We start from the raw sequence: 10,758 nt of genomic DNA on the forward strand, positions 1-10,758 counted from the left end.
CCTGGCCACCCTCCTCCACCTTTTCTGGCAAGGAGCCCTGGAGCCCCAGCTACTAGGCTGACAGACCAGCCCAGATCCAGTGGCCCCGAGGGACCTGAGCTAAATCTGCAGAACCGGGTAACACGGGAAGCACGGGAAGCACGAGGAAGGTAAAGAGTTCCTGTCCTCACCCCTCCCCACCCCCATCTTTTCTGTGATATTTTTGGCCTTTCACTGGTGACTCGTTCTTCCAGGGCCCATTTCTCTCCCCTACCTGGGTTTCTTCTAACCTGGAAATCTAATGACTAAATCACACTAAAAAGTCAGTAGCTCCTGTGGATTACATATCCCAGGAGCATATAGATTTTGAATTTTGAATTTTGAAAGAAACTCTGGGTGGAGATAACATTGAGGCAGAGACTAGAAGATTTGAAGGGACTACTTTCTGTGTGCAGGCAGGGCCTTGGCTAGAGATAGATGAGTCTGGGTCAGGCAGGAGAGTGAGAAGTTCTGAGGTGAAATGAAGGAAGCCCTCAGAGAATGCTCCTCTCATCTTGAATCTCATCCCCAGGGTCTTGCTGTCCCATTCTTGGTGCTGGGTGGATCCAAACCCAGGAGATGGGGGCAAGCATCCTGGGATGGCTGAGGGCACTCTCCGGCAGATTCTGCATGTGCCCTCAGATGCTCAGCTGTAGACCTCTCTCTGAGGAGTAAAGGGGGCAGACCCACCCACTTCGCCTCCAGGCTCTTTCCTTCCTGTTCCTGTTCTATGATGGGGCTCCCTTGCCAGCCTTCAGATTGAGAAGTCAGATGAAGTTTTAAGAAAAGGAACCTGGTGGGTGACAGAGATGGGTGGAGAGGCTGGGGAAAGGCTGTTTACTTCCTCCTTTCTAGTCAGCTTGGTCCCTTTAGGGCTCCGGATATCTGTGGTGACTTGTCCACTCCAGCGTGGCATCATGTGGCAGCTGCTCCTCCCAACTGCTCTGCTACTTCTAGGTAAGTCAGGGTCTCCCTGGTTGAGGGAGCAGTTTGAGATGCCTTGGGTTCAGCAGGGACCCCTTTTCGGGCTAGGGATGAGACTCTCACCAAGGGATGGGACCCCTCACTACATCTATAGCCATGGATTGAGCTCCTAGGACAAGCCAAGATAGGGCTAGAAATGAGGAGAATGCTGGTTCCAATTCAAGCATACTCATGAGTGAGGCCAGTAACTTCACCCCTCTGAGTCTCAGAATCACTATGTGGAACTGAAGAGCTTGGATTAGATGGTCCCTAAGGTCTGTCTCTTTCAGTTCGACATTCCAGTGTTCTCCTCTATGACTTTTAATTTTTACCCTTTCTTGTGGGGATATGGGTTGAGGCTGTTTCTGTGGTTTGGTTCAGGGAAATTCAACCTGTATGCTTAATTTGTGAGTTTGCACAGGGAGCAAGGGGTAAGGGAGTAGTATTGAAAATAGGGATTTGGGTTGACATTGGTGCAAGAGGCATGAAAACTGGAGACCAGAGAGCAGGTAGCAAGAAGGTTTCCACTAGAAACATCCTGATTCTTGGGAACATTGGGCTCCTGGGGCAGGGGAGGGCAGGGGAATTTTAAACTCACTCTATATTCTAATCACTCTGATCTCTGCCTCTACTCAATGTTTGATTTACTCTTTTTTCTTGCAGTTTCAGCTGGCATGCGGGCTGGTGAGTCAGCTTCATGGTCTTGGATTGACCCAGTGGGGCACGTATGGGGACATATGATATTGTGGCAATAAGATATTGGGAAATGCTTCCTGAATGGGAAAATGCTGACGTGGGGTTAGCAGGGATAGTTCCTCCAATACAGTAGAACTGGGCCCTATGCTTCTCTGGCCAGTTTTTCTCAAGATACTGAACAGGCCAAAAATGGGGCCAAGATGCTCTAAAACTGAGTCACCAAGCATGGGTTTGCAATGAGCTCATTCTAGCTTTGAGGCTCCCTGGGAATGGCAGTGTAGAGCCTGCTCCTCTCCCTGTCCTCACCCCACATTCTCTTGGCTCCTCAGAAGATCTCCCAAAGGCTGTGGTGTTCCTGGAGCCTCAATGGTACACAGTGCTCGAGAAGGACAGTGTGACCCTGAAGTGCCAGGGAGCCTACTCCCCTGAGGACAATTCCACACAGTGGTTTCACAATGAGAGCCTCATCTCAAGCCAGACCTCGAGCTACTTCATTGCTGCTGCCAGAGTCAACAACAGTGGAGAGTACAGGTGCCAGACAAGCCTCTCCACACTCAGTGACCCAGTGCAGCTGGAAGTCCATATCGGTGAGTTGATGAAGGGAAAGAGGAAAATCACCAATAAAGGGTGAAACAAAGGGTGCTGAAATACTTGGGAAGAGCCAGAGATGATATTCTTAGAGATAAAAGCTAAGATGAGATGATCTGTGGTCCCACTCAATGGTATCAGGGTTGTAGTCCTAGCTCTAAGTAGGTCTTGGGCAAAATGTCAAAGCCTGTGAGACAATAGATATAGGACGGCTGCACTGCACAATTCCAGGAAGCACCATATGGAATGCATACAATGTGAATGTGTCATGTGAAGGTTAGGCCTTGGCATAGATGCTCAATAATATTTATTTATTTATTTTCATTTTTTTAAATTTTATTTTTTGAGACAGAGTCTCATTCTGTCACCTAGGCTGGAGTGCAATGGTGCAATCTTGGTTCACTGCAACTTCTGCCTCCCGGGTTCTAGTGATTCTCCTTCCTCAGCCTCCCGAGTAGCTGAGATTACAGGTGCCTGCCACCACATCCAGCTAATTTTTGTATTTTTAATAGAGACAGGGTTTCATTATGTTGATTAGTCTGGTCTCAAACTCCTGACCTCAAGTGATTCACATGCCTTGGCCTCCCAAAGTGCTGGGATTACAGGCATGAGCCACTGCGCCTGGCCAATAATATTTATTGAATAAATTTATGAATTTGGTGTTAGGACCTCAATCTCCTCCTCATTCTCAGATATGTAATGCCCTAAGTAACCTCCCAAAGCAATCCTAGTGGCCTAGCGTCGTATCTTTCTCTCTCCTCATCAATGCTATACTCAAACCTATACTTAAGCATAAATTTGGTGATGTGATATCTCTTCCAATAGAGGCAGATATATGTTCAGTCTGCACATTAATCATGAGATGAAAGTCCTTGTGTACTATTAACAGAATATAGACAACAGACACAGGTAGGAGAAACACTTCGAAGGCAGGGGTCTTTCCTGGTGTCCCTACAATCTTACCACATAGCCTGGTCCCTGCAGTGTCGCCCTGCAAACCAAACTCTACTTCCATGGCTGTTCCATTCATACAATGTTTATGGGTGGAACAAGCCTTGGGGGAAGAAGGGCATAAAGAGGTGGATCTGCAAGAGAGCTCCATGGAATTGGGCCTCTGAAACTGATTTTTATGGCTCTTTGGCCTCTGACAGTACCACTCAACTGACATGGTTTTCACTCTCCAGAGCTACAAGAAGGAATGTCCATTTCTTTTTTTTTTTTTTTTTTTTTTTTTGAGACGGAGTCTTGCTCTGTCGCCCAGGCTGGAGTGCAGTGACCAGATCCCAGCTCACTGCAAGCTCCTCCTCCCGGTTTTACGCCATTCTCCTGCCTCAGCCTCCTGAGTAGCTGGGACTACCGGCGCCCGCCACCAGCGTGCAGTGGCCGGATCTCAGCTCACTGCAAGCTCCGCCTCTCAGGTTTACACCATTCTCCTGCCTCAGCCTCCGGAGTAGCTGGCACTACAGGCGCCCGCCACCTCGCCCGGCTAATTTTTTGTATTTTTAGTAGAGATGGGGTTTCACCGTGTCAGCCAGGATGGTCTTGATCTCCTGATCTCGAGATCCACCCGCCTTGGACTCCCAAAGTAATAGGATTACAGACATGAGCCACTGCGCCTGGCCTGCATTTTTTACTTCTTTCCGGCAGAATTTCTTTATTTCAATCTAGTCGGCCCTGCAGTCCTTTATTCTTAGCCTATTATAGCACTCATTATATGGTATTGTGATTATTTCTGAATATTTATGTTTCGGTGTCTAGACTTAGATTCTTTGAGGCTAAGAACTATATGTCCAGTCGTCTGGGTATCTCCAGTCTGCAGTGTGTCATACATAGTGAGTGCTTGATGAAATATCACTTGAAGGAATATACATATGGACATTCACTGAGTCCATGACAGCACAGATTGGAACAAGAATGTTCCTCCAAAGGCCACCAGACTATATACTAACCATGACTTTATGCTAATAATGTTTCATCTCTCTGCTGAAAAAGTAAGTGGATAGATAGGCACATGGCTTCTTATGATAAATGATATATCTTAATAGGTAATAAAGATTACTTTCTGTGCGGCAAACCTTTGTGGTAGAGAATCATGACCAACACACAGCCTACCAATTTTGTTTAGCATCAGGTAGTAGATTTTTAAAATTATAGTAATTCAACCTGAGAATGTAGATTTAAAAAATAAAATTATAGTAAATTTTATTTTGTTCTTATTACAAAAGCCATTTGGGGTCAATTTCAAAAATACATAAAAGAAAACAGGAAAAATTTTAAATGTCCTTCGGTCCCACTCCTTCAGAGAAAGCCCCTGTTAACATGTAAGTGCATACCCTTCTTTTTTTCTGTGCATAATACTTTTTAAAATATTTTAAGTATTATGCTTTTTTAACTTAACATGGTCTCATGAATATTTTCTTATGCCATTATAGTATTTATCTACAATATCATTATTTTTTAATTATTCAGGTCCTTTCCCGACCATGACTTCCTGTTCTCTCTCTGTGAAGTCTGATTACTTGGTGACATGATTGTGAGAATAAGCTCTGGCGATATAAGAATTTCCTCTCTTGAAGGCCATGCTCAGTAATAAAGTTGGTCTCATCGAGGCCCTGTGACACCTCAGAAACCACCAGTTGCCACGCTGAGCACTACCAGTCATGCCCTTCCCATTCCTGATGTTTACATTAAGTTCTCCTTCATAATTTCTGCAGCCACTCTGTGGCCATCATCACCTTATTCCTGACTGCCACAAGAGTCTTTCAATATTCCTTCGATTGCCTATTCCTTTTGAAATCTACCTTTTCTCTAATAGGGCAAAAAAAATCATCATTTTCAAATGCAATTTTTACTCTGATCTAGAACTTACTGTGACTCCTTGTCACCTGCCGCAGCAAATCTAAGTCTAGCACTTAAGGATCCTGCAGATATGCCCTTCGTTGCTTCTCACTTACCTCCTTGCTTAGTCCCTCTGCTCTAACTCTGTGTGTTGATCATATGTGTGTGTGTGTCCCTCTTCCCCATTAGACAAAGGTCTTGGTATGACTTCAGTTCTCTTGTAGGGCCCCATCAGCTCTTCTCCAAAGGGAGCTATGCAGGATTGACTCCCAATCTGGCTTTCCCTTATGTCCCAGGATCTGGATGGTACATGGCCCCTTCACAAAGCTCTGCACTGAGAGCTGAGGCCTCCCGGGCCTGGGGTGTCTCTGTGTCTTTCAGGCTGGCTGTTGCTCCAGGCCCCTCGGCAGGTGTTCAAGGAGGAAGACTCTATTCACCTGAGGTGTCACAGCTGGAAGAACACTCTTCTGCATACGGTCACATATTTACAGAATGGCAAAGGCAGGAAGTATTTTCATCAGAATTCTGACTTCTACATTCCAAAAGCCACACTTAAAGACAGTGGCTCCTACTTCTGCAGGGGACTTATTGGGAGTAAAAATGTATCTTCAGAGACTGTGAACATCACCATCACTCAAGGTGAGACATGTGACACCCTGGAATGCCCAGGGAAGTTGAGTTGGGAGGAGATTCCCAATTCTTACACACACTTCTTCATATGCTGGTCCCCCCCGTGGTGATCAGCAGGAGGTCCCCGAAAGTCCCTGATTGCAGGGTAAGTTTGCATCTCTCTTTCGGTCCATTCTTTTGGGGTAGCTAAGAGGTGTCATTCACTCTGCAGCATGATGGCAGGAGCAGAAGCCACATCTCCTCCCCAATAAATACCTCTGTCTTTCCTTACCCTAATCACACCCACGATGTCATATGTTCCTATCATACTGGCCTCCTTTTTATCCAAGCCTTTTAGCCACAATCCAAACTGGCAGGAGCCCCTCATCCCCTCACAGAAAGAGCCTAGAACCTGGGTTCACCAGAGGTGAACCACTTAGTCTCTCTGAACCCCAGTTTCTTCTGCTGTAACAAAAATAAGCTGACATTTATTGGGCACCTTTCAGTGTGCTAGACTCTGTGCTAAATAATTCTTTACATGCACCTGGTTTGACTATCATAGTGGACCTTCACAACATGAGATAGGTAATATTTATTCCATTTTACAGATGAAGTAACTGAGGTGCTAAAATAAATAAGTTGTCCCTAAGGTCACATCAAAGACTTCAAAGCCTGTATATTTAACCATTAAGTAAAGGATCTGAATAAACACTAACCTCTTATGATCCCAATTAAGTCATCCACAAAACATCTCTAGTTTCAGCACCAGCCTCCAGAATCATAGCTCTAGAGTGGTATGCCTGGACTTTCCAGTTTCACAGAACTTCTATCTGTAACTAGCCCAAGACATAAATTGTAAACACTTTGCATGTAGAAAGGCAGCAAAACACCTTTTGAGATTTTTTTCTTTTTTTTTTTTTTGAGACAGAGTCTCACTCTGTTGCCCAGGTTGGAGTGCAGTGACTGAATCTCGGCTCACTGCAAGCTCCACCTCCCAGGTTTTACACCATTCTCCTGCCTCAGCCTCCCGAGTAGCTGAGACTACAGGTGCCCGCCACCTCGCCCGGCTAGTTTTTTTGTATTTTTGAGTAGAGACGGGGTTTCACCGTGTTAGCCAGGATGGTATCGATCTCCTGACCTCGTGATCTGCCCGTCTCGGCCTCCCAAAGTGCTGGGATTACAGGCTTGAGCCACTGCACCTGGCCACCTTTTGAGATTTTGACTACAATGCCACAATTTGTACCAAAATAATTTCATGACACTTTAAACTGAAAATAAATACTCCCAAGTGGTTAGGAAAAGAGAGTGAATAAAGCAAATGGGGTAACATGAAAACAATGAGTGGATCTGGGTAAAGTACATATGAGATTTCTTTATACTATTCTGGTAATTTTCTTTAAGTTTGGAAATATATCAAAATCAAGAGTTTAAAGGCCGGGCGCGGTGGCTCAAGCCTGTAATCCCAGCACTTTGGGAGGCCGAGACGGGCGGATCACGAGGTCAGGAGATCGAGACCATCCTGGCTAACACGGTGAAACCCCGTCTCTACTAAAAAAATACAAAAAATTAGCCGGGCGAGATGACGGGCGCCTGTAGTCCCAGCTACTCGGGAGGCTGAGGCAGGAGAATGGCGTAAACCCGGGAGGCGGAGCTTGCAGTGAGCCGAGATCGCGCCACTGCACTGCACTCCAGCCTGGGTGACAGAGCGAGACTCCGTCTCAAAAAAAAAAAAAAAAAAAAAAGAGTTTAAAAAATTGAAATACAAAATCAACAAATTTGTCCCAGTTTCTAGACAATAGCATTGTCTGACAATTTCTTAACTATCACACAAAACCTAGCTTACAACCTAACTTGCTAATGCTCCCTGTCACATCTCTGTCAAACAAGCAGGAGCCTTTGCTAAGTGTTTGGTGAGCTGTCCTCTGCTCAGATAGCACTAAGATCAGGAACCAATGGGAGGAAGCAATACTTTCCCCCCAGACTTCTCCACCATTCCTACCACTTGTCTTTTGGCAGGTGTCAAAGAGTCTACCGGTGACCTCACTGTTTGTTCCAAATATCTGCCTTAGTGACTCTTTTTTTTTTCCATCTCTCCACTTCTCCTAACAGATTTGACAGTGTCATCCATCTCATCATTCTTTCCACCTGGGTACCAAGTCTCTTTCTGCCTGGTGATGGTACTCCTTTTTGCAGTGGACACAGGACTATATTTCTCTGTGAAGAAAAACATTCCAAGCTCAACAAGGGACTGGAAGGACCATAAATTTAAATGGAGCAAGGACCCTCAAGACAAATGACTCCCATCCCATGGGGGTAATAAGAGCAGTGGCAGCAGCATCTCTGAACCTTTCTCTGGATTTGCAACCCCATCATCCTCTTTAGGCCTCTCCACAAGCAGCAGGAAACATAGAACTCAGAGCCCAGATCCCTTACCCAACTCTCGATTTTTCCTTGGTCTCCAGTGGAAGGGAAAGGCCTATGATCTTCAAGTGCCTACAGGGAAGTCCCAGTGAGTAGCTACATTCCTTGGTATTGAAGTTTCAGAGCTACACAAACACGTTTTCTGTCCCAACCATTCCCTCACAGCAAAGCAACAATACAGGCCAGGGATGGTAATCCTTTAAACATATAAAACTTGTTCCTATTATAAATTACCCAGTTTTTAAGGAAAAAAAGAAAATAATTGTTCCTAAATAAATGGATAAGTAGAGTTAATAGTTGAGGCAGGGCCATACGGAGTGTGGGAACTGCTGGGGATCTAGGAAATTCAGTGGGACCAATGAAAGAATGGCTGAGAAATAGCAGGGTAGTCCAGGATAGACTAAGGGAGGTGTCCCCATCTGAGCCCAGAGTTAAGGCTGTCTTCCTAGAACATTAGCCGTAGTGGAATTAACCAGAAATCATGACGGTGGGGTAGAATTGAGTCTTCCAGGGGAGTCTATCAGAACTGGACCACCTCCAGGTATATAATGATGAGACCCCTTAATGCTAGGTGTAGAAAAGGGTCCTAGGAAGGGGACTGAGGATTAGGGCGGGGGTGGGGTGGAAAAGAAAGTACAGAACAAACCTTGTGTCACTGTCCCAAGTTAAGCTAAGTGAACAGAACTATCTCAGCGTCAGAATGAGAAAGCCTGAGAAGAAAGAACTGACCACAAACACACCGGAAGGAAAGGACAGGAGGTGAAAATACTTTTTTGACCAGGGTAGTAAGAAGGGCAGGGACTGTAAAACCACCTTTTCTGTTTCAATATCTAATTCCGGTATAGCTTTGTTCATTGCATTTATTAAACAAATGTTGTATAACCAATACTAAAAGTACTACTGAGCTTCACTGAGTTAAATTATGAAACTTTCAAATCTTTCATCATGTCACTTCCAATGAGGTGGGGATGGAGAAGACCGTTGTTGCTTATGAAAGAAAGCTTTAGCTGTCTCTGTTTTGGAAGTTTTAAGTACAGCATTTCTTGGTTCCAATAAAGCATTTTACAAGATCTTGCATGCTACTCTTAGATAGAAGATGGGAAAACCATGGTGATAAAATATGAATGATAAAATTATTTCTTCTTCCCTTTGTCCAGGACTGTAACAGAGATTGGTTTGGATTGGTGAGAAACACCCCCTCGTCCTAGCAACCATCTCACCACAACTCTTAAGAATTAGCTAGCTTGCTTTCCAAATCTTGCTGAGACAATTGGGTTAAGGCGGATTCTTATGGGAAGTATGGGATAGGAGGGTGAATAGGCATTAGAGATAGTTTCAGAGCATTGGGGCAGATAGGAGAAGGTACAGCTACACAGGAGGTAGAGGCCTGGGCAGAGGTAGAGGGTCAGCCTGCTTGTATGAATTATGAGCTATATGCCAAGACGATTCAAGCTAGATTACATACATAAATATTACATAAGATTCAGACATGACACAAGTGCATTTGGAAACCTTGGACATTAAACTCACATTTATTTACTACCCACAATGTGCAAGCTTGAGTTCAGGTGCTGAAGATATCAGATGAAAAAAATACAGGGGTCATTCCCTGGAGAAGCTTTATTTCTAGTGAGAAAAACAGTTAAATAGGAAGAGAATGAAGAAAGGGCTGCAGAAAAGAGGCTTGATTTGGGGGATGTGGTCATGAAGGATGAGTAGGAGTTTGCCAGGCAAAGAAGAGAAGAAAAGCCCAAGCAAGGTTCATAGGCAGAGATTTAAAACCAAGAAAGCAGTTTGATTCTGTGTGGGTGTGGGAGAGGAAAGAGTTTCAGGGCCAGATGATGAAGGGCATTGCCTTCCAAGCTAAGGAGATGGTATCAGACCCTGCAGTACATTGACGGAATTTAAGCAGACCAGGTTTGTACCCTATAGTATTTTAGAAGGATTCTCTGACAACTACTTGATGGATGGACAGAACAGGAGAGTTGAAGACAGGAAGCCAGCTAGGGCGGCAAGGCAGGATGCAGTAACCCAAAGGCAGCAATAAGGAAGTAACTGGCGGTGAGGCTGGAGAGGAAGGTGCTTAATCAATAAGGTATTTAGAAGGCAGACTCTCCAAGAATTGGCAGCCAGCAGTACACGGCGTAACGAAGGACCAGGTTCCACACATAGTGCCCGTTTTCTGAGTTAGGAAATAGAAAAGCAAGGCAGGCACAGGTTTGGTGGAAAGACAAACAATTCGTTTTGGGATTATTAGTACTTACTTCCTTTGGTCAGTACATTTTCTTAAAGATGGCAGTTTCATAACGTAACTGCACTGGTTAAGCAGCTAAAAGTTAAAATTACAACCCTAGTCGGAAAAACCAATACCTCAAAATTACCCGTACAGCACTAACGCGGAGGAGGACAGTGTGAACTACACGATGCTGAGGTCAGCTGGCAGGGCTCCCGGCTGGTTTTCAGAGCCGCGGTCCCAGCGCACGGGGTGGTTAGCATCGAAAGCGGTTTTTCAAAGTTTCTTAAAAACCTGAGGTTTAGAAAACGTCACTTCCGTCCCTGGGTGGGATCGAACCACCAACCTTTCGGTTAACAGCCGAACGCGCTAACCGATTGCGCCACAGAGAC

The 10,758-nt window shown here is 45.0% G+C and overlaps 1 protein-coding gene and 1 non-coding gene across 4 annotated transcripts; one reads left to right on the forward strand and one right to left on the reverse strand.

Annotated features, from left to right (window-relative positions):
• On the forward strand, positions 1-9,266 carry LOC117074580 (low affinity immunoglobulin gamma Fc region receptor III). Of its 3 annotated transcripts, none has more exons than XM_033196198.1 (6): positions 1-149; positions 892-975; positions 1,645-1,665; positions 2,007-2,264; positions 5,485-5,742; positions 7,822-9,266. In XM_033196198.1, exons 2-6 carry the CDS (start codon positions 936-938, stop codon positions 8,007-8,009), a joined length of 765 nt encoding a protein of 254 aa, XP_033052089.1. In that variant the 5' UTR covers positions 1-149; positions 892-935; the 3' UTR covers positions 8,010-9,266. The 3 variants fall into 3 exon arrangements, with proteins under 3 accessions (XP_033052089.1, XP_033052091.1, XP_033052090.1); XM_033196200.1 differs by having other exon boundaries at positions 2,010-2,264; positions 7,822-9,203; XM_033196199.1 differs by having other exon boundaries at positions 45-149; positions 874-975.
• Positions 9,267-10,684: 1,418 nt separating this feature from the next.
• On the reverse strand, positions 10,685-10,758 carry TRNAN-GUU. Its single transcript has one exon. It is a non-coding gene; the product is annotated as a tRNA-Asn (tRNA).

The sequence above is a fragment of the Trachypithecus francoisi genome, unplaced genomic scaffold (genome assembly GCF_009764315.1).
Source record: "Trachypithecus francoisi isolate TF-2019V2 unplaced genomic scaffold, Tfra_2.0 Lachesis_group5, whole genome shotgun sequence".
NCBI classification, from domain to species: Eukaryota; Metazoa; Chordata; class Mammalia; order Primates; family Cercopithecidae; genus Trachypithecus; species Trachypithecus francoisi.

Bases quoted from the DNA above. Each gene is read 5' to 3' on its own strand.
- LOC117074580 (XM_033196198.1), top strand. From the start codon at position 936: ATGTGGCAGCTGCTCCTCCCAACTGCTCTGCTACTTCTAG. The intron at 1,666-2,006 runs GTGAGTCAGCTT...TTGGCTCCTCAG, and splicing joins TTCAGCTGGCATGCGGGCTG to AAGATCTCCCAAAGGCTGTG. The intron at 2,265-5,484 runs GTGAGTTGATGA...TGTGTCTTTCAG, and splicing joins GCAGCTGGAAGTCCATATCG to GCTGGCTGTTGCTCCAGGCC.